At 39.0% G+C, this 22,963-nt stretch overlaps 1 protein-coding gene across 7 annotated transcripts in view; it reads left to right on the top strand.

Moving 5' to 3' along the window:
• SETX (senataxin) overlaps positions 1-22,963 on the top strand; it is an 85,216-nt gene that overhangs the window by 50,638 nt on the left and 11,615 nt on the right. For all 7 annotated transcript variants that reach the window (XM_017519638.2, XM_017519635.2, XM_017519637.2 and 4 more), the window contains exons 12-23: positions 1,896-2,069; positions 4,351-4,583; positions 5,574-5,741; positions 6,571-6,727; positions 8,449-8,550; positions 8,746-8,861; positions 10,605-10,676; positions 13,445-13,594; positions 15,571-15,678; positions 18,695-18,882; positions 19,767-19,859; positions 21,404-21,568. In XM_017519638.2, the coding sequence (XP_017375127.1) occupies positions 1,896-2,069; positions 4,351-4,583; positions 5,574-5,741; positions 6,571-6,727; positions 8,449-8,550; positions 8,746-8,861; positions 10,605-10,676; positions 13,445-13,594; positions 15,571-15,678; positions 18,695-18,882; positions 19,767-19,859; positions 21,404-21,568 (1,726 nt within the window). The remainder of the gene's footprint in view (positions 1-1,895; positions 2,070-4,350; positions 4,584-5,573; positions 5,742-6,570; positions 6,728-8,448; positions 8,551-8,745; positions 8,862-10,604; positions 10,677-13,444; positions 13,595-15,570; positions 15,679-18,694; positions 18,883-19,766; positions 19,860-21,403; positions 21,569-22,963) is intronic.

Genomic DNA, 22,963 nt, shown 5'->3' with positions numbered 1-22,963 from the left:
GCTGGAGTGCAGTGGCACAATCTCAGCTCACTGCAACCTCCGCCTCCCAGGTTCAAGCAATTCTTCTGCCTCAGCCTCCTGAGTAGCTGGGACTACAGACGTGCGTCACCACGCCCAGCTAAGTTTTATATTTTAGTAGAGACGAGGTTTTACTATTGTTGGCCAGGATGGTCTCGATCTCGACCTTGTGATCCGCCTGCTTCAGCCTCCCAAAGTTCTCCTCCTCTTTTTTTCTAAATTTTGTAGTTTAATTTTTGTGTTTGTGTTGATGACCATTTCAATTTTATTTTTATATGTGACATATGTAAGGATTAAGGGGTGTTTTGCTTTTTTAAATGTAGAAGTCAGGTGCAGTGTTTCATGCTTGTAATGTCAACACTTTAGGAGCCCAAAACAGGAGGATCACTTGAGGCCAGGAGTTTGAGACCAGTCTGGCAACATAGCAAGACCCTGTCTCTACAGAAAAGTAAAAAAAAATAGCTGAACATGGACAATACACACCTGTAGTCCCAGTGACATGGGAGGCTGAGGAAGGAGGATTGCTTGAGCCCAAGTGTTCCAGGCTGCAGTGAGCTGTGATCATGCCACTGCACCCCAGTCTGGGAGATAGAACAAGACCCAGTCTCTAAAAAATATAAAAACACTGTAAAAATAGGTGCTCAGATTTAGTGATCCTTCTTAAAAAGCGTAGTTTTCTCATTGTCATTCAGTAACTTGGCACGTTAATCAGAATATCAGTTGACCTTGATTGCAGGTGTGTTTTTAGACACTGTGTTCTGTTTTCTTTATCTGTATAGCTGCCTTACACCAATACCACAGTCTCTTATTGTTGCTTTATAAAAAATAACTGAAATTGAATAGTTTAAGCCTTCCAGTTTTGTTCTTCGTAAAAAGAAGTTTCTTTGTATTGTCATCAGTGTTGAATCAACTTGTCAACATTTATAAACATGCCCGCTGGTATTTTTACTAGGATTGCTTTGACTCTAAAGATAATTTGGGGAGAGCTGACATTTAACAGTATTGAGCCTTGGGCCTTGAACTTAGTACATTTCTTAATTTATTTAGGCTGTCTTCAGTTTCTCTCAGCAGTAGTTTGTATTTTCCAGAGTATACGGTTAGATTTAGCAGTTGGTACTGAACTTTATTCCAGTGCTTTCTCTGTTTTCCTAGTCCCACTTAGTTTACAACCACCTTTTCCTACTTGGAATTTGTTTCAAATGCATAGAAGTTTCAAAATTCTTATATGTACAGTCCTGTGTCACTTGATGGGAATATGTTCTCAGAAATGTGTCAGGCAATTTCATTATCCTGTCGATATTGTAAGAAGTAAGAGTGTAGTTACTTACAGCAACCTAGGTGATGTAGCCTACCACACACCTAGGCTACCAACGTGTACAGCATGTTACCGTACTGAATACTATAGATAATTGTAACATGGGGAAGTATTTGTGTATTTAAACATAGAAAAGATACAGCAAAAATATAATCTTACGGGACCACTATTGTATAGCTGGTCTGACCAAAACATCATTATGTAGTGTATAACTGCTTGGATCTGTTTCTGAATTTTCTTTAGGGGTTTTGAAAGTTGGAAACAAATGAGAGAATCTCAATTAAAAACCAGAATAAACCTAAAGGAAAAAATGTATTTGCTACTTTTCAATATTATGATTTTATCTACTTTGGCCTTATAGCAGTTTTAAAGAAAACTTTATATTATATAATTGGTATTTTTTAATACTTTAAGATTTTGATTGGATTAGATTACCATTTTAAAGTATATGCAGAGTCCACTAGTGCTGTGTATTTTTGAACTTAATCCAAGGATTTGATTTAAGTCAATCTTATTTAAAATAATTGAATTAGATAAATTCTGATTTTTTGTTGTTTCATAGTTTATCTGGAAGAATGTGAACTGGCTAAACAACTTTATCCAAAGGAAAACGATTTGGTGTTTTTAATTCCTGAGAGAATAAATGAAGAGAAGAAAGATACAGAGGGAAATGACATGCAAGATCTCCGTGAATATCATTGTGGCTATGTTCATAAATTCCGCCGCACTTCAGTCAGTAAGTAAATAATGAGGCACGGACAAGAAAATGTCAGATACAAGCTCATCTTCTAATTTCCTTCTAAATTGTGTATATCAAGTATATTTGATATACATTACCAAACATGTTTTTGCTATGTGATTACTTACCATTCAGAGTCTCTTTTCTAGGTTTTCTAGACTTCCCTGGAAAAGATCCCATATTTATTTTTGTAATGTTCTATCCTTTTGTTACATTTATCTGTCATTGCGTTTGCTCTAAAGTGGACCGTTTGCAAACCATCTGTTGGTTCTTAAATTACATTTCATCCTTGGTTTTGTGGCCAATCACTAATGAGATGACCAAACATAAAACTCACTGTGGCCGGCCGCGGTGGCTCACGCCTGTAATCCCAGCCCTTTGGGAGGCCGAGGCGGGTGGATCACGAGGTGAAGAGATTGAGACCATCCTGGTCAACGTGGTGAAACCCCGTCTCTACTAAAAATACAAAAAATCAGCTGGGCATGGTGGCGCATGCCTGTAATCCCAACTACTCAGGAGGCTGAGGCAGGAGAATTGCCTGAACCCAGGAGGCGGAGGTTGTGGTGAGCCGAGATCGCGCCATTGCACTCCAGCCTGGGCAACAAGAGCGAAACTCTGTCTCAAAAAAAAAAAAAAAAACAACTCACTGTAAGGCAGCTTGAAGTATCTGCTTATATCACTTTCATCCACTATATGTCTGTCCCTAGGTAATGTCATAACAAAAGTGTTAGCCTAAATTTAACAAATACCTGATGTATGCTAGACAATGAGACTTGTTCGTCTTATGTACACCTATAATCTTCCCCAGAGCCCTAAAAGGTAGTAGAAATGATTCCTTGCTTATCAAGAAACCATGGCTCAGGGATGTTAAGTAAGCTATTCAAGGCTGTCATGAGTATTAAGTGGTAAGGCCAGAATTGAAACCTACTTTTGTTTGACGTTCTTTTTCTTATGCCAAACTGCCTTTTTGGCATTGGTAAGTTTCTTAGTCTTAGTTATATGAAGAGAATAACATTATTTCATTATTTAGTCACCTTTTTGCATGATATCTTAAAAGTAGCAATAAAGTGTGTCAGCATTATACTGCGTTATAGCAGGTGTACCATGTTTATTTGTGTGCTCAGGGCTTAATACTGTAGAATGTAGGATGAATTTAGAAGAGTTGCAATGAGGGTTGATGGTTTACTCTGTGCTTTTGGCTCTTGCCAAATTTATAGTTCTAAGGCAGTCTCCTTCCCTGAACTCCTCATAGATCAAAACCGTCTCTCTTGGTATCTCCATTTGTAAAGTGTTCGACATTTCAAACCCACTAGTCCAAAAGCTGACACCTGATTTTCTGCCTGACATCTGCACTTGCTTCATTCTTTCCCATCTTGTTAATTGGGGCCTCCATTCTTTCAGTTACTTAGGCCAAAAACCTTGGAGTCATCCATGATCCTTACTTCTCTCACACCTTGCTTCTAATTTGTCAGCAGATCTGATTGACTTTTCCTTTCCAATATATCTGAAATACAGTTCCCAACTCTACTATTACATCCTGGTCCAAGCTATCATTAACTTTTACCTAAATTACTGCAGTAACCTTATAAGTGGTCTTTTTGTTTCTATACTTCTCTCATTGTAGTTATTCTTTGTTCTGAGGTAAGTAAGAGTGGTTCTTTTAGTTTGTGAGATAGAGCATGTTATTTCCCTACACAGAGTGCCCTGTGGCTTCCTACCTGATCCTGAATAGCATTCAGAATCATTATTGTGATCTGCACAGCCCTATAAAATATAGCCCCATTTTACTCAGTCGCTAAGCGTTCCTCTCCCTGTTTTTCCTGCTAGCCATATTAGCCTTCTCCTTATTTCTAAAATATTCCTGGCACGTCTCTCTTACGATCTTTGCAGTTGCTGATTTTCTGCGTATAGCACTGTTTACCCCCTGCTAAGTGCATACTCCCTTCAAGTCTCTGCTCAAATATTTCATCAGGAAGACCTTCCCGGACCAGCTTATCCACCTCCATCCGCATCACTTCCTCCCTTTGTCTGCTTTCTTCATAGCACTTAGTACCACCTGACATATTTATTTGGTTGTCTGCCTCCCTTTTCTAGAAAGTAACCTTCTAGAGGACAGAGCATTACTGGGTTCAGGAAGCAGTCCATAAATATTTATTGGGTAAATTATGTAAATAATATCCCAAAATATGTTAAAAATACTTAATTCTGTATAATCTTTTAAAGTAGGCAACATTATTCAGTGATAACTGAAATTACCTTTTCTCTTTCTTGATGATAGTGCGTAATGGAAAATTTGAGTGTTACCTTTCCATCCAGACTCAAGAGAACTTTCCGGCCAATTTAAACGAACTTGTGAATTGTATTGTAATCAGTTCTCTGGTGACTACACAAAGGAAGTTGAAAGCCATGTCTCTGTTGGGTAGTCGGAACCAACTGGCTAGAGCTGTTCTGAATCCAAACCCTATGGACTTCTGTACAAAAGATTTACTAACTACAACATCTGAGAGAATTGTGAGTGTTGATTATACGATAGTAGATAGTGTCATGTCAGTATGTTAAAGCATCATATTTTTTAGCTGCTACATATTCCTACATGTCTACAACAAAGACATGTTCATGGTGAACACAGTTTAGTGATTACTTTAAAATTGCGAAGTATGCAATTAGTTTAGTCAGCTTACCGCAGAAAAAGATACAGTACAGTAAGAGTCAAAGGTGTGCTAGAAGAGCAACATTAAAATGTTAGGTCAGCAGCCTACTGCCTACTTAATGTGCATTAGGTGAGAAGTCTCAGGTTTAGTGGTGTTAAAAATTTACATTTGAATGATTGATGGAGAATTGGCTGTTATTGTTGGAAATGCAAGGATGAAGTTGTCATCTGAACATGTGAAGCTGTGTATACCCTCTAGGAAATTAACACAGAAATGCAAAAGGAAACTAATATTTTTTGTATACCATGGCTTTCATGTGCATTATCTCAGTCTGTCCTCATCTTTTAAGAAATCCTAGATTTAATGAGTAACAGAGTCCAAGGCTTAGGTTAGGAGTGTAGTGACCTAGCTTGTAAGTGAAAGTGAAGCTTAGACCCAGATCTGACCCTGAAATTCATGCTTTTTCCACTGTAACACATTGTGTTAGGAAATAAATAGTCTTGGAATGTTTTCACTAAGGAGAAAATTAACTAAAGGAATAAAGCAGTAAATAGAAGAAACGTTATAAATTAGTGAATGCAGTTTGTTGTGATTATAAGAATAAGAAATAAAAATGCAGTTGTGGTATTTGTAAGTACTTGAAGCCTCAGACACTATTAGTAATTAGTAAGTAATTAGCTTTCTTTCCCGTAGTGAATGTGTTTTTTTAGGTTAAAGGTCACTTTGGTGTCTGTGTCTTGCCTGACCATAACCAAAGCTTTGACACATAAAAAGAAATTTGAACAGGCTTTTTCATGGTCTTCCTTTCATATTCCACTTTCAATCTATATAAATGTGTTTTTTTATATAGATTGCCTACTTAAGAGATTTCAATGAAGACCAAAAGAAAGCAATAGAAACTGCATATGCTATGGTGAAACACTCACCATCAGTTGCCAAAATCTGCCTGATTCATGGACCACCTGGAACAGGAAAATCAAAAACAATTGTTGGCCTCCTTTATCGCCTACTGACAGAGGTTAGTATGGGTGAAGGCACTGATGCTGTTAACTAGATGCATCATTTTACTTTACTCGAGTTAACTGACATGTATATAAGTATTAACATGCCTTTTCCTCTTCACTTTGTGCATATTTTTTATGTTATGTGTAACTGTGTCAGAGAAAGGGGTGGCAGAGGGAGGGAAGGTTATGATAAACAGAGGAAGAAGACTATATCTTATGTAAAACAAATCGTAAGGACTAGAATGATAGTCAGGCTTCATTATAGGTCACATCTATTGCTGTGAATGCTGGGCTACAATTTGGTTGGATTGTGGGGTTTTTTTTGAGACAGGAGTCTCGCTGTCACCCAGGCTGGAGTGCAGTGGCACAATCTCGGCTCACTGCAACGTGCGCCTCCCAGGTTCAAGCAATTCTCCTGGCTCTGCCTCCCGAATAGCTGGGATTACAGCTGTACACCACCACTCACAGCTAATTTTTGCGTTTTTAGTAGAGACAGGGTTTCGCCATGTTGGCCGTGCTGGTCTTGAACTCCTGACCTCAGGTGATCCACCTGCCTTGGCCTCCCTAAGTGCTAGGATTACAGGTGTGAGCCACTGTGCCTGGCCTGGATTGAGTATTGATTAAATTAAGTGAATGATAAAGTAAAGCTCAGAGCAGTTATGACAGAATTTTATGCTGGAGTAATTTTAATATCAATGTAAGATGTAGATGCTTTTATTTATTTTTAACTTTATGAGAACTTTCAAAAATACATGGAAGTAAAGCCAAACTGTAAAGCTATGTAACAGAGCTCACCCATATTTTTTGTGTGTGTGTTTGTTATGTGTATGTGGCAAATTGTAGAACCAGAGGAAGGGGCATTCAGATGAAAATTCCAATGCCAAAATCAAACAAAACCGTGTCCTCGTGTGTGCACCTTCCAACGCAGCTGTTGATGAACTCATGAAAAAAATTATTCTTGAATTCAAAGAAAAATGTAAAGACAAGAAGAATCCTTTAGGTATGATACTTTTGTGGATTTTTAATTTGTTTTTGTTTTCAATGTTAAGTGTGGGCAGTTTTGAATGACAAAGGAAAGAGCAAGCCAGTCCTGGTAATAGCTTCTACTTGAATCTGTGGATTGTGAATTCATTTAGCAAGTATTTCATTGAACATTTACCCTGTGCCAGGTACTGAGGTTTCAACAGTGAAGCCTTCAAGGAGACACACAGCCTAGTGAGGATGTTGACAGGTCAGTACAGAGTGATAAGTTCCATAGTGGGGCTAAAATGTGGGGTGTTTCAGATGCCTCAGAGGGACCCTGATTCAGGTGTGTGAGGGTTAGGAAGAAGCAGTTAGGAGTTCGCCACAGCCAGTAGAGGGATAGGGCATACTTAAGCAGAGATTGCCATTAAAAAAAAAGAAGAAGAATCAGGGCAAGAGAACCTCAGATGGTTCATGAGGTTCCTAGAGTATTAGGTGGTGGTGAAAGACGAGGGTTCGAGTAAGCACAGGTTTATTGAAACGGTAAAAATAATGATTGTTTACAATTACTTAGTATTTATTATGTGTCAGTAATTCTCAAAATAATCCCATGAACTTGGTGTTAACCCTACTATTTGCATTTTATAGGTGGGGAAACTGAAGCTTAGAAATGTTAAATATACTAGAGGGATAACTTTTTTCAGTAGAATTTACATAATAATGAAGAGCATTACAACAGATGATTGAAGGCACTGAAGTGAAGTTGTGAAATTATTTCATTTTATTAAGCCTTAACACTTGCTCTTCATATCACTCGTATTGAGTAGTATAGTTATAGCTTTGTATTTGACTACTTTGCCAAGCTCATATGTCTCATCTTCTTACCAAATTTAATTTTCCTTAAGGATACCTTTTAACAAGATTTGATTTATCAGACTCCAAATACAGTGGCTTAAATGTAATAGAAGTTTACTTCTCTTTTTTTGTTCAAGAGCCCAGAGGTGGGCAGTTCAGGACTGGTACCAGAGTCACTGGTATGACGACTCTGCCTTAGAGAGTCCTTGGAGACCCAGGCTCCGTCTGGTTGCTCCACCATGTGGGGCCTGCATGCTTTAGTGCACCTGTGGTCAGGATGGCTGCTCCAGTTCCAGCAAGCATGCGGAAAAGATGAAGAAGGGGCAGAGGGAACATACTAGCCATGTTATAAGGAAAGTTTCTAGGTCCTGCCAATAACACCTCTGCTTATTTTCTTTTGGCCACACCAAGGTATAAGATAGGCTGGAACATGTCATCTTTATTCTGAGGGATCACACACATTTTTCCATATATTACATATGTATTCCCTACACGTAAAATTCATTTGCTCTCAAAACATAACAGTATATTGTATGGTGGTGCATGCCACCATGCCCAGGTAATTTTTGTATTTTTAGTAGAGACGGGATTTCACCATATTGGTCAGGCTGGTCTCGAACTCCTGACCTCAGGTGGTCGCCTGCCTGGCCCTCCTAAAGTGCTGGGATGGCCTTTTATTAGGTAGAAGTGATAAGTACTTGCCTTATAGGGTTGTTAGGAAGAATATCTGAAATAATGTATGAGAAGTTTGTGGTGTAGTCCCTGGTATCTAGTTAATTGGAAGTTCGTATTAGCTCCCTTCTCTGATTATTAATATATTTACTTAGAAATAGATACTATGTATAGAGACAGGCTTTATCCACAGTGTCCTTATTAGTCCTTAAATGTGATTCTTATCAACAGGAAACTGTGGAGATATCAATTTAGTACGACTGGGCCCAGAAAAGTCTATTAATAACGAGGTTCTAAAGTTCAGTTTGGACAGCCAAGTAAACCACAGAATGAGTAAGTACTGAATGTGGTCTATACTAGCGTTTCCTCTGTTTTGTTTGGTGGAAAATGACTTGGACACTAAAGGTAATTTGAAGACTTGAGAATTAGTCTGGCTTTGGCAACTGAGTTTTTCTTCTCATTGTGCTGTATGTGTGTGTTGGTTAGAATTAGAATAGAATATAATTTTTTATTTGTTATTTTTATTAGAAAAAGACTTACCTTCTCATGTTCAGGAGATGCATAGAAGAAAGGAATTTCTAGATTATCAGTTGGATGAACTTTCCCGGCAGCGAGCTCTCTGCCGAGGTGGACGGGAAATACAGGTATCTTTGCATTTCTTAAATAATGACTCAGGTAAACAAACTAGTTAACAATTTTGGTTTTTGTTTTCTTTGGTTTTTTTTGGAGACAGAGTCTTGCTCTGTCTCCCATGCTGGAGTGCAGTAGCATGATTCTGGCTCACTGTAGCCTCAACTCCCTGGGTTCAAGCAATTCTCCTGCCTTAGCCTCCCGAGTAGCTGGGATTACTAGGATGTGCCACCACACCAGCTAATTTTTTGTATTTTTAGTGGAGATGGGGTTTCACCATGTTGGCCAGGCTAGTCTTAAACTCCTGGCCTCAAGTTGATCTGCCCAACTTGGCATCCAAAGTGCTAGGATTACAGATGTGAGCCACTGCGGCCAACCTGATTAATGAGAATTTAATACCCTTTATTTATTGGGGAATGGCATGATTCATGTATAAAATTGTGTACTAAGACACTAAAAATGTGTCTCAGGTTAACATATTTCTTTTTGCCTTTTATTTTTTGTCCTCTTGGCTTTAATTTTTTTTTTTTCATTTTTTCTTTCATTAAAATTTATTTTTTAAAATTTTTTAAAAAACTTTTTTGCAAAGGGCAAGATACTCTAGTAAAGATTTTAGGTTTTGCGAGCTGTATGGTCGGTCTCTGTTGCAGCTATTGAGCTCTGCTTTTGGTAGCACAAGGCAGCCATAAATGATATATAAACAAATGGATGTGGCTGTGTTCTAGTAAAACATTATTTACAGAAGCAAATGGTATGTTGCATTTTTGTTTGTTTTCGGGATAGGTCTCACTTTGTGGCCCAGGTGCAGTGGTACAATTGTGGTTCAATGTAACCTCAAGCTCTTGGGCTTAAACGAGCTCTCTTCCTGCCTCAGCCTCTTGAGTGGGATAGGTGCCATCATGCCTGGCGAATTTTTTTGTTTTCTGTAGAAACTGGATCTTGCCATGTTGCCCAAGGTAGTCTGAACTTCTTGCCTCAAGCAGTCCTCTCACCTTAGCCTCCCAAAGTGCTGGGATTATAGGTGTGAGTCCCTGCTCCTGGCCTTGCATTTGGCTTATAGGCTGTACTGCCTTGTATTAAAGGTATATTCAGTTTACTAATTATCTTTCAGTTCCAAGTTAAAGAAACCCAGTTCAAATTAGGTTAGACAAAAAGGGAATTAGCTTCAGTATGGGTAGATCTAGAGGATCAAACAGTATCATTTTTCCATTCCATGGTTTGTTTTTCTGTGTGTCAGCCATTTCTTCTCCGGGAGAAGGTGAGTGTCAGCATCTCAGGGTTTCCACCATCCCAGCTTAGAAACCCCACAGGGTGAGACTCGGTCTTTCTCTTAGCATCCGTGTATCCAAAGAAGGAGTTAGTTTAGTCCCTGGGGGAGCAAGCAGGGTCTAATCCCTAATTTTAAGAAGATGGGTGCCATGATTGGCCAGGCCTGTATCAGATGCCCATCACTGTGACCAGAGGAATGGTTAGGGTGTGATTAAACAGCCTCATTTGAATCACCTGGAAGGTAAAGGGCAGAGTGATGCTCTCAGGGCTGGTCCAGCTAAGACAGCACACGTGCAGTGCACAGGACACAGCTGAGTCTTCCACAGCAGCATACAGAGTGTGTCAGTACTTGTGAAGAGGAAATAAGCTGGGTAAATACATTTTTCTTTGGGAAAATATAGGCTCTTTTAAGATTAGAGGCAGTCCATTGGAAGGCATTTAAAAATGCGTAGTTTAATTTTAATTATGACATTTGAATTTTTTTCCAGAGGCAAGAATTAGATGAAAAAATTTCCGAAGTTTCTAAGGAAAGGCAGGAACTTGCTTCTAAAATTAAAGAGGTAAGTAGTTCACACATAGCATTTTCTTGATTTTATTTTATTTTTAGAAATTTAAATATAAAACTAAACTGTCAGAGTGACTGTTCAGATAAGCCATGAGCTTTTATGTATTTTTTGTTTTGGAGACGGAGTCTCTCTCTGTCGCCCAGACTGGGGTGCAGTGGCATGATCTCGGCTCACTGCAACCTCAGCCTCCCATGTAGCTGGGATTGCAGGCGTGCACCAACACACCTGGCTCATTTTTGTTTTTTTTTGTGTGTGTTTTTGAGACAGAGTCTTGCTCTGTTGCCAGGCTGGAGTGCAATGGTGCCATCTTGGCTCACTGCATCCTCTGCCTCCCAGGTTCAAGTGATTGTGGTTTCATGCGATTGTCCTGTCTCAGCATCCCTTGTAGCTGAGATTACAGACGTGCACCACCACACCCAGCTAATTTTGTATTTTTAGTAGAGACAGGTTTCTCCATGTTGGTCAGGCTGGTATCAAACTCCTGACCTCAGATAACCTGCCTGCCTCCACCTCCCAAAGTGCTGGGATTACAGGCATGAGCCACTGCGCCCTATCTTTTTTTGTATTTTTAATAAAAACGGAGTTTCACCATGTTGGCCAGGATGGTCTGGAACTTCCGACCTCAAGTTATCTGCCCATCTCGGCCTCCCAAGTGTTAGCTTTATAGGCGTGAGCCACCGTGCCTGGCCAGCTATGGGCTTTTCTCAGTTACAGAAAAATTACAGACATCTGTGGAAGTGGAGAAACTGGTGTAACAACATTCGCATTTTTTTCTTTAACCGAATAATGAATTCTTAACCACCATCTAAGATTTCAAAGAAAGAGGTGATTATAAATTATCTTTTTTCTGTTTTAGGTCTCGGTAAAGATTTAAATCCTTCTTATAAGGTGCTCTATGTCTTCCTCCCCCACTGCAAAAAACAATTATGATAATTATCATCCCATAACAGTTAATGAAAATAACTTTGTGGTGTTTTCCCTGTTAAAAAAAGAAAAGTCACCTGTGTGAGCTTTAGGTTGAGGGTGGCAACTGTGAGCCCTCCAGAGCTCCAACCTGGATACAAGTAGAGTGATGGTGGGCAGGATTGGCATAAGAAAGTACAGCACTTTGATTTTTGGTTTTTGCATTTCTTGACTTGGAGCATAAACTCTCTGTACTTGTCTTAGATCGTAAGACTCCTGTAATATTTTTGTAGCTTTTTCCCAGTATTTTTGGGGTGTAAAAATATCAGGTAAGATTTAGACTAATTGAAGCTTGGCTGAGCCAGGTGTATAGCCTGACTGTCAGAATGTAGCCCTAATCAAACCACATTGGGGTCAGGGAAGGAGAGTAATAGCAACTGATGACGTTAGTAGTACCTCTGTTGAAGTTTTTCTCTTGAATGTATTATAATTTTTCTCTATGTGACTAAATACAGTTGAACTTAATGCTTATTTTCATTAGCAGTTTACTTAAACTAAAAGTTATGTGAAAACTTTTGATTAAAGTTTTAAACAAAACCTCAAGTTAATCTTTCCTGAGTCAAGGATGAAGTCCATGTTCACAGATCTTTTTTGCTGCTCATCATCACATGTGTTCTGTGGGCCATTGAACTAATTGTGCTCAGCAGGGTTTTTTTTGTTTATTTTTATTTTGCAAATACAGTTTTCTCTGAATGTGCTCAGCAGTTTTACTCACTAGATGGCTAAGGAGAGGTGTCTGACAATGCTTTACTATGTGAGCCATGGAGGGCCACAGTGCCACCCTCTTCCTAAAGCTCCCACACATGCCTTGAACTCCATGGTTGAATATATCATATATGCAGAGATGAATCACTATTGCCTCTTAGTAGCGTAAAAAAGTTTACTGAATCGCTGAGGAAAATGCTGATTTAGGCTGGGCACAGTGTCTCACACCTGTAATCCCAGCACTTTGGGAGGCTGTGGCGGGTGGATCATGAGGTCAGGAGATTGAGATCATCCTGGCTAACATGGTGAAACTCCGTCTCTACTAAAAGACAAAAAATTTGCCAGGCGTGGTGACACACGCCGATAGTCCCAGCTACTTGGGTGGCTGAGGCAGGAGAATTGCTTGAACTCAGGAGGCAGAGGTTGCAGCGAGCCGAGATTGCACCACTGTACTCCAGCATGGGTGAAACAGCAAGAGTCCATCTGGAAAAAAAAAAAAAATGAAAATGCTGATTTATTTGAGCACTATATGGTATGCATTGTGAGGCATCATTCACATTATCTGGTTCCATCACAGTACATTGCACTGTAGAAGACCAAACTTGTTTTTCTTACTGTGGAAATAGAATATTTGTCAGGTTCATAGGCATTTTTGTTAGTTTAGCAAAAGTACTAAAAAAAGGAAAGAGCAATATTATATACTTAAAAACTAACAGAAAAATGTATATTCAAGCTTAATTCTAACCCTGGTTTTACTCAGATAATTCACAACTCAGTATTGTTACATCTCTGCTTCAGATACCTGCCTACATACATCTGGCTACAGGAAGGATTGAAATCTACTTTGACCAAATCAAACTCTGGATAAAAATTTTTAATGTGCTTAAATAATATTCTATGCTTTAACTGCAAAGCACACATTCTTTCCTGTTTGTGATTATCTTGTTTGTTTTCTAGATTTGAGGGTTCCCCCCTAACTTTTAATAAATATTTCTGTCACATAATAAATGATAAGTGCTTTATAGTAAAAATAGGCCTGTCATAGTCAAGAATTGATATACCGCTGACTGTTGATTTCACCTTTGTTCTCTTAGGTTCAAGGACGCCCACAGAAAACACAGAATAACATCATCTTAGAGTCCCATGTCATCTGCTGCACATTGAGCACAAGTGGTGGTTTACTACTTGAATCTGCTTTTCGTGGGCAAGGGGGTGTCCCCTTCAGCTGTGTCATTGTTGATGAGGTCAGTGAACGGTCAGCCATACAACTTTAACTAGTACTATGAGGAGTAAGTCTCAGATGAATTGTGGCTGCTGAGATGTTGAGGAAATGTTTTTTTCTTCATCTGATTTTTACCTATTACATATGTATTTCTTTATGTAGAAATATGCTCCTTAGGCAGGGCATAGTGGCTCACGCCTGTAATCCTAGCACTTTGGGAGGCCAAGGTGGGTGGATCACGAGGTCAAGAGATCAGGAACATCCTGGCCAACATGGTGAAACCCCATCTCTACTAAAAATACAAAAATTAGCTGGGCGTGGTGGTGCGCACCTGTAGTCCCAGCTACTCGGGAGGCTGAGGCAAGAGAATCACTTGAACCAGGGAGGTGGAGGTTGCAGTGAACCGAGATAGCACCACTGCACTACAGCCAGGGCAACAGCGTGAGATTCCATCTCAAAAAAAAAGAAAGAAAGAAATATGCTTCTTAATGACCCACGATAGTGAAAGTGGATTTTCCAGTATTTGGGGTTAGTCTTGAGGATGACTGATGATTTCTAACAAAATCTCTGTTGAGTGACTATCTCGCTCCTGCTTATAATATCTCTAATAACCTTTTGAAGTAGTTTTAATATAAATTTTGAACAGTTTTGAGACATAGTATTTTCATCTAACATCCTTTATTCCTAGAGTTCACTCTTTGAGCAAACATTTATTCGGTACCTATTGTTTGTCAGATGACAAAAGAGGTGGAGCAGGAGATACCAGAGAATTGAGTGATCAGGAGACCCAAGATCCAGTTTTCACCAGAAGGAAAGGACAAAAAGCAGAAATCAGTAAATAGTTGAAGAAAATATCATTGAATTTAAAAGAAATTTGAGTCTTGTGATCGAAGAGGCATACATACAAGGAATATCATGGGAGGAAGAAAGAAACGGGAAGCACACTCACAGATGCTCCTGATGGGATTTCTGAACCTCAGATACAAAGTTTTAAAAGGGAGCTGGGCATGGTGACTCACACCTGTAATCCTGGGATTTTGGGAGACTGAGGGTGGATCATTTGAGCCCAGGAATTTGAGACCAACCTGGGCAACATGGTGAAGCCTTGTCTCTACTAAAAATACAAAATTTAGCCAGGTGTGATGCCATGTGCTTATAGTCCCAGCTACCCAGGAGGCTGAGGTTTGAGCCCAGGAGGGCTGCACTCCAGCCTGAGTGACCGATCGAGACTCTGTCTCAAAAAGTAAATTAGTAAGATATAAAAATAAATAATAAAATTAATATGTTAATAAAATAATAAAAATTTTAAAATAAAGTTTTAAAAGGACTTTAGAGGAGAAACATTTTTTTTAGGCATATGCCTCACAGGAACAAAGAACACACCCATCTAGGATGTACATGGCCTTCTTAACTTATGGCTGGTTCCCAAGTGGTAGTGGCTTCCTTGGTAGCTGACTTCAAAATACATATTTGATTTTTTTTAAAACATGCGTTTGGAGAGTTTATTATTTATTTATTTATTTTTTTATTTTGAGACAGAGTCTTGCTCTGTCAGCCAGTCTCTGTAGTGCAGTGATGTGATCTCGGTGCACTGCAACCTCTTCTTCCCGGGTTCATGTGATTCTCCTGCCTCAGCCTCCCGCGTAGCTGGGATTACAGGCACATGCCACCATGCCCAGCTAATTTATTTGGTATTTTTAGTAGAGACAGGGTTTCGGCACATTGGCCAGGCTGGTCTCAAACTCCCAACCTCAGGTGATCTACCCGCCTGAGGTGGGTCCCAAAGCGCTGGGATTACATACGTGAGCCACTGCACCCAGCCTGGAGGGTTTATTTTGTTGTTTGTTTTGTTTTGTGTTTTCAGATAAAATCCTTATTTTTGATATTTCGTGCAGAAGTGTGGTACTTTTCTGAATGGTTAGAACTGTAATCAGATAAACTATATGGATAAATAGCAAAGATAGTTAAGACTGCCTCTCCCTTCTATATCTTGCCAAGGCTGGACAGTCTTGTGAAATTGAGACTCTTACTCCACTCATTCATCGCTGCAACAAGCTTATCCTAGTAGGAGATCCTAAACAGCTCCCTCCCACAGTCATCTCTATGGTAAGTTTTTTTTATGTTCAGATTGCTTTAAAATGGAAGGGGCTTTTTTAAATTTTTGTCTTCAGGAGGGAGGAACATCTCTCTTGGATGGGCCTCTCTTAATTTGGAGTGAAAAGTAAGCAGTAACTGAGAAAAGAGAAGCACTGATTGAGTCTCAATACGTTAAAAAAAAAAATTCCTAAAAAGGCCCCTTTGTTCATAGTTGCGCTTCTGTGTACGTGTGGCAGAAGTCGAGTGTTCAGCCTAGATGGATGACGTGCCATGCAGAGCAAGCTTTGGAAAAGTCAGTGTGCACATCTTTAAAGAGCTGAATCTGATTTATTTTAATCATGCAAACACCAAAACAATAATAAAAGAAAAACTTCAAAAGTGAAGAGAAGAATCCCACCCTCTTCATTTATATTTAAATATGTACAAATTGAGGAAAACATGAAGTTAAATTAATTTTGGGGAGTACATTTCCATTTTTATGATTTAGTATTCTAGTATTAATACAAGAAAATGTCTGTGCCCCTCACATCATCTGAAAGTGAAGGTACAAGGGGAAAAAAGACTAAATTATAGGCTCTGCCTGTGGGAAAAGAAGAACCAGATTGTAGTCCACTCTACTTTGTTGGTTTTTTTTTAATCCCAATGAAAGATGTCTCCTAGAAATGCACATCAGAGTCAGGATTCAGTAGATGTTTTGAAGTAATCTGAAGAGGTTATAAAATTTAATAAAATTTGCATTAGTGCTAATAACAGATTATTTATACAAATAGTTGAGTAGTGGCCTCATAAATCCTAGAGAACAGATCATTTTCAAAGCATTTCTGTGGAATTATAGAATGAATGCAGGTGGTTTTGTTAGTGGCTTTTGACTTTGGGATTATTCAGAATGGTAGTGCAGTTCCTTCTATGACATTTGAGCACAGGTACGTGATCATGGTAGGGTGTGGCCCAGAAGCACTCCTGTCATCAGTGAAAACCTGCGTGTTTAGGGAGGAACTGCTGCAGGCAACTTTGTTCATGGAAAATAAGGAAGAGCAAATTCTGTATCCCATTTCTTTAAATAATACAGTATTTTATTGAAATGAAAAGGGATTGTTTATGTACCTCAACCTTACTGCCTAATTTAATGATTTATAAAAGCAACAAAAATTACCCCAAAAAAATCCATTTGTCGTTTTTAAATTAATTGTACAAATAAAATGGGCTATTTTGATAAAATAATTACAGAGTTCATTTCCATGAGGTGCCTTTTTTGACCACCTATTTCTAGTGATAATTACGGTGAAAGTGAGTATCTTTAACAGATTTTGCTGGGCATTTGTGTGTTTATTCATCTTTTTCAGTATGTGTGTATTGAGTGCCAACATAATTCAGGCGCTGTTTAGGTATTGGGGTTATGACAGTGAAGAAAACAGACAAAATCCCTGCCTGCATGGTGTTTGCATTCTAGGGGATAACAGTAAGCCGGTTATTAAAATGTGGTATATGGTTTGTATACAAGTATATATTTATGTGTATATGTGTTTATGTACGTGAGTCTGGTTTTTTTTAAAGATGGCAGAATCATTCTGTGCAGAATTGGCTTTTTTTTTTAAATCAGTAAATCAGGGACATTCTTCCATGTCTGAATATATATTAATAAATTTGTATCATTTGTTGAATAGACTATGGTTTGTCTGGAGCTTAGATGCATTACCTTATATAAGTTCTTTTTCTGTTCCCCCAAAGCAAAGATTAAAAATTAGACTTTTGAGCTAACTCAGATAAACTTTTGAGGATTTAGGCAAAATTGTCAAATGTCTATTAATAATTATTTTATACTTACACAAACCTGTTTAAAATCACACATATAAATTGGTTAAGAAGTAATGCCTTTTCCTCCACTCTCATAGTTTGTGAAACAAGTTTATTCAGGCTTTGCACGTCTTCAGTGCCAGTATGTTTCACATCACTCATGGAGATTCCATCATTTTAGTGAAGTTTTCAGCACATTTTTACACCCAGGTTATTTAAGATAGAGTTCTTTTTAAACTTTCTATGATGCTGTCATTGGAAAGTATATACCAAGGCACAACTGTGATAACAAGACAGTTTATCCCATTTGTCATTTAGGTCACTATCTTGCAGATTGCAGAATATAACCCATTATTTGGTTTGTGAAATCAGTTTAGCACAGGTTGGGGATTCCTAATTCAAAAATTTCACAGTGCTTCATAATCTGAAACTTCTCGAGTGCTGACATTATACTTAAAGTTCATGCTCAAAGGATATGTTCATTGGAGTATTTTGGAATTTTAGATTAGGGATGGCCAACACATAAGTCAAGTCTGTTTCCTCCACTGGAATGTAAGTTCTGTGAGACTTGATCTTATTCACTCTAGCAGTCTCAATCACTCCAAATTATAGATGTTTAGTATATATTAGATGGATGGATGAAGAATGTTGTCTTCAAAACACTTGTTTACAATGTCATTCAATATGTCTGTGAGGATATACCACCAGCAATAATTGTTAAAATCTGTGTTACATTTATCTGCTTCCTTTATTATTATTATTTTTTAAGATACGAGGGTGATGTCTTGTATTATCAAAATAGCATCAGTTGTCATTCACAAGATCGTATGTCTTTCATAAGCAGTATGTGAGTAGAAAATGCCTCAATATATATTCAAGATTCATGGCATTTTGGCCAGGTGTGGTGCCAAACGCCTGTAATCCCAGCTACTCAGGAGGCAGAGACATGAGAATTGCTTGAACCTGTGAGGTGGAGGTTGCAGTGAGCTGAGATCGCGCCACTGCACTCCAACCTACACGACAGAGCCTGACTCCATCTCCAAAAAAAAAAAAATTCACAACATTTTGAGGATCAGAGTCAGAAACATCTCTTTCTCTGAAGCTGTGGTTGGTAATCTTATGCTACCTGAATGTTGCCATGTACACATTAGATGTCAGTAATTGTTTTTATAATAGTGGGAAAGATATAAAGGAATTCTTGGAAATTATTGCTTTATTTTTCCCCTCACAGAAAGCACAGGAGTATGGCTACGACCAGTCAATGATGGCTCGCTTCTGCAAACTGCTGGAAGAGAATGTAGAACACAACATGATCAGCAGGCTGCCTATTTTACGGCTTACTATTCAGTACAGGATGCATCCAGACATATGTCTCTTCCCTTCCAATTATGTTTATAACAGAAACTTAAAAACAAATAGGTGAGTTCCCTTTATTGCTTGTGAGCTTATTTTATTTGTAGTTTAGCTGTTTATGAAGAATAGCCATTTTACTGTCTTCTTAGGTCTTGTCATAAAAAGCATAAATCATGGAGGATTAATAATTTTCTCTAGTTATAAAAGCCATCATGTTGAATACAGCAAATGAACATAAAGAAAGAGGGAAAAAGTCACCTATATTTATACTACCTAGAAATAAATAATCACTGGTAACATTTTGGCATAGCCGCTTTCAGTGTTTTTTTTTTTTTTTTTTTGAGACTGTCTTCTCTTTCTGTTGCCTAGACAGAATGAGTACAGTGGCACAATCCTGGCTCACTGCAGCTTTGACTTTCTAGGCTCAATTGATCCACCCACCTCAGCCTCCTGAGTAGCACTCACCACCATGCCTGGCTAATTTTTGTGTTTTTCTTTTTATAGAAATGGGGTTTCACTATGTTGCCCAGGCTGCTCTCAAACTCCTAAGCTCAAACAATGCACCCACCTTGGCCTCCCAAAGTGCTGAGATTACAGGCAAGAGCCACCGCGCCTGGCCAAGTTTCATTCCTTTTACCATGCATATCTTTTTTTACTTTTTAAATTTTTTAAGAAAAAAGTGGGACCATACTCAACACAGTATTCTGTGGCTTACTATGAGTGACTTTCCAGTCATTTTGTTATATTTTAATGACGTAGATACCTCTTCCAGCACCAGGAAAGAAACAGAATTTGTTTTGTACTTTTCACTGATACACATCTAGAAAAGAATATTCCTGTTACCCCTTAACTTGCCCCAGCCCACTTCACCACACAGAAAAAATAGTCATAATACTAAAATATTTTCTTAAGTCTCGACCTTATTTTGAATGTCAACTACCTTTTTACAGACAAACAGAAACCATTCGGTGTTCATCAGACTGGCCATTTCAACCATACCTTGTGTTTGATGTCGGAGATGGTTCAGAAAGACGGGATAATGAGTATGTTCTCCTCTTGCCTTAATCCTCTGTGATGGTCCCAGAATTGTTACATTATTTGTGTTCATATTTATATTAAGTACATTTCCTATACACATCTCTCTGCCTAATGTCAAGGCACAGTCATTTTCATTTAAATTAATGCTGCTTTTTTCTGTATAATGGGGATAATATCATCTAATGTCATAAGCAAGCACTTGAGTAGATACTTATCGAGATCACAGCAGTGAGGGAAACAGATGTGCCCATTGCAAGATGATGATGTCATGGGACGACAGACCTTTACCTGGTAATCACTTAGGTAAGCAGTTATTCCAGTTGGGTTTAGAACTATGAAGGTGAAGTATAAATTCAGCTGAATGAAGGTGTGAAGAGGAGTAAGGAAGTAGCAACAGAGGTTGGATGGTATTGGGTTGTGAATAAGGGGATGTGTTCAGGTGATCTGTATATGACAGCAGAAAGGAGTGGTGCTGTTGCCACATAGCAGCAGTGTCAGAGGAGCTGGGGATTCTTGTGAGAGAGTAGGGGAGGAATGGTCTAGAGGTAGCATTTGTTGGCACAGATACAAGCACTGCTCTGTCATGAAGTAGGAGGAAACAAATCCCACTTGTACATCATGGGATGGCTGCAGAGCAGGTGGCGTCCTCAGGTGAGAATCAGGTGTTAGGTTAAGATACGGGGGTGGAAGTAGGGAACACACTGAAGAGATAGGGAAACATACAGAGGAGAAGTTGGCCATGGGATTGTAGTGCTGGAGGGACTGCAGCCTAAAGGTTTTCATGGGGCCTGTTGGAGGAGAGCAAAGGATTGAGAGTTAAGCCCCAGAGCATCATGAGGAAGGAAGGTTAGAGTGGGATGTTGACCAGAGAGGCTTAATCTGGAAGAGGACCACGGGAAATGAAGATTTCGGGGATGGAAAAGATCGCTAGCTGACTGGGTTGTTCATATAGTAAGTCTCAAAGTTACGATAATGGATATTTAAGGCTTGTAAAGCAAGGTGAATAAGGTAGCCTCAGGAATCAAGGGATGGGTGTAGTGCATCCCCCTGGTCTTGGTGCATTTCACATCTGGTGTGGTCATGAGGGAGCATGTGGTTTCAGGATGAGTTGAGAGTGCAGGATATGAGGCTGGTGAGGACAACAAAGGGGACATGAACCTACTCTAGGGCCCCATGTTGTTCAGCTGAGGTCAGGTAGGATGACACATTTACGTTTAGTTTGTGTGGATGGCAGCTGCTCGGTTGTGTCGTGTGTGTTATATGCAGCCAGTGGTGGGGGACAAGGGAAATTATACATCTGAAGCATTTTCTCAGTGTTTGGGAGATAGTAGATCCTTAACTCCTGTTAGCCATCTATTCACATCTTTGTTCTTATTAATACTGCTCTTCTTACTGCTGCTATTCCTATTTTAACAGCTGAATAAAAGATGAAGCCTATCTGCTGCCCTTTGCTGTAATGGGAAACAAACTCAATGGAATTTAAGTTAGCAATTAGCCTGCTATTTATTAGTTTTGATAACATTGTGTTTTCTTTTTCCCTGTTGTTTAGCTCATATGTAAATGTTCAAGAAATAAAACTGGTGATGGAACTAATTAAGCTAATTAAAGACAAAAGAAAGGATGTCACTTTTCGAAACATTGGCATAATAACTCACTACAAGGCCCAGAAGACGATGATTCAGAAGGATTTGGACAAAGAGTTCGATAGAAAAGGGTGAGGTATTTTTATAAATACTTGCAGTTTTCTTGTTGCATTGGAATGAGAGGATATAGAAGGGAAGAAGAAAAGGGAAACTCTAAGGAGTGGTCTTGGACTGTGCAGATTGGTGATAAGGCACAAGGAAACTGGGATGCTGCTGGCGTCCATAGACTTGTGCTGTGTAGGTCCTAGGTGGAGAGGGTACCTCCTGCCAGTTGTAATGTCAACATTCTACTTGGCAGTGGAGTTGACTAAGAAACTTTCCAGGTCTTTTCCCTTTAGTTCCATGACTTGTTCATCTGAATTCTTGTTCTAGCAAGACTAAAAGTGACATTTCACTTTAAATAAATTATTTAACCATTGTATTGCCTTTATGTATAGAATGAAGATCATATTTTTGTTTCCTTCTTACCTCAGCAGTAAAATTAAAGATTAAATATTGGAAATCTGTAACCTCAAAGTCATCTTAACTTAGAAGCACACAGACTACCAAAATCAAATCTAAGAATCTAGAAAACAATATAAAATCAGACCTATAGGCTGGGCACAGTGGCTCACACCTGTAATCCTTGCACTTAGGGAGACTTGAGGTGGGCAGATCACCTGAGGTCAGGAGGTTGAGACGAGCCTGGCCAACATGGTAAAACCCTGTCTCTAAAAAAATAGAAAAATTAGCCGGGCTTGGTGGCTTATACCTGTAGTCCCAGCTACTTGGGAGGCTGGGGTAGGTAAATCACTTGAACCTGGGAGGCAGAGGTTGCAGTGAGCCAAGATTCCTCACTGCATCACTCCAGCCTGGGTGACAGAGTGAGACTCTGTCTCAAAGAAAAAAAGAAAATCAGACCTAAAAATATTTTCCAATAATGAAAAGCTCAGGACCAAGCTAATCTGGTGAATTCTATCAAATATTAAGAGAAGAATGAGCACCAGTCCTTCTTACATGCTTCCAATAAATAGAACACTTTCAAATTGATTTTATGAAGCCAGTGTTACACTGATATCAAAGCCAGGGGAAAATGTCACAGGAAAACTATAGATCCAAATCTCTTACAACTATAGTTGCAAAAATCCTCAACAAAATAGTGACAAACTGAATTCAGCAGTTTAATAAAAAGATTTATGCATCAAGACCAAGTGGGATTTATCCCAGGAATGCAAGATTGCTTCAACATATGAAAATCAATATGACATACCATATTAGAAGAATGGGGAGGGACCCACATAATCAGCTCAATAGATATTTTTTTAAAATGTGCAGAACCGGCCGGGCGCGGTGGCTCACGCCTGTAATCCCAGCACTTTAGGAGGCCGAGGCGGGTGGATCACAAGGTCAAGAGATCGAGACCATCCTGGTCAACATGGTGAAACCCCGTCTCTACTAAAACTACAAAAAATTAGCTGGGCATGGTG

Source organism: Cebus imitator, unplaced genomic scaffold (genome assembly GCF_001604975.1).
Source record: "Cebus imitator isolate Cc_AM_T3 unplaced genomic scaffold, Cebus_imitator-1.0 Scaffold762, whole genome shotgun sequence".
NCBI lineage: Eukaryota > Metazoa > Chordata > Mammalia > Primates > Cebidae > Cebus > Cebus imitator.
Note: the sequence above shows the minus strand (reverse complement) of the source record. Positions and strands in the feature narration are given on the sequence as shown.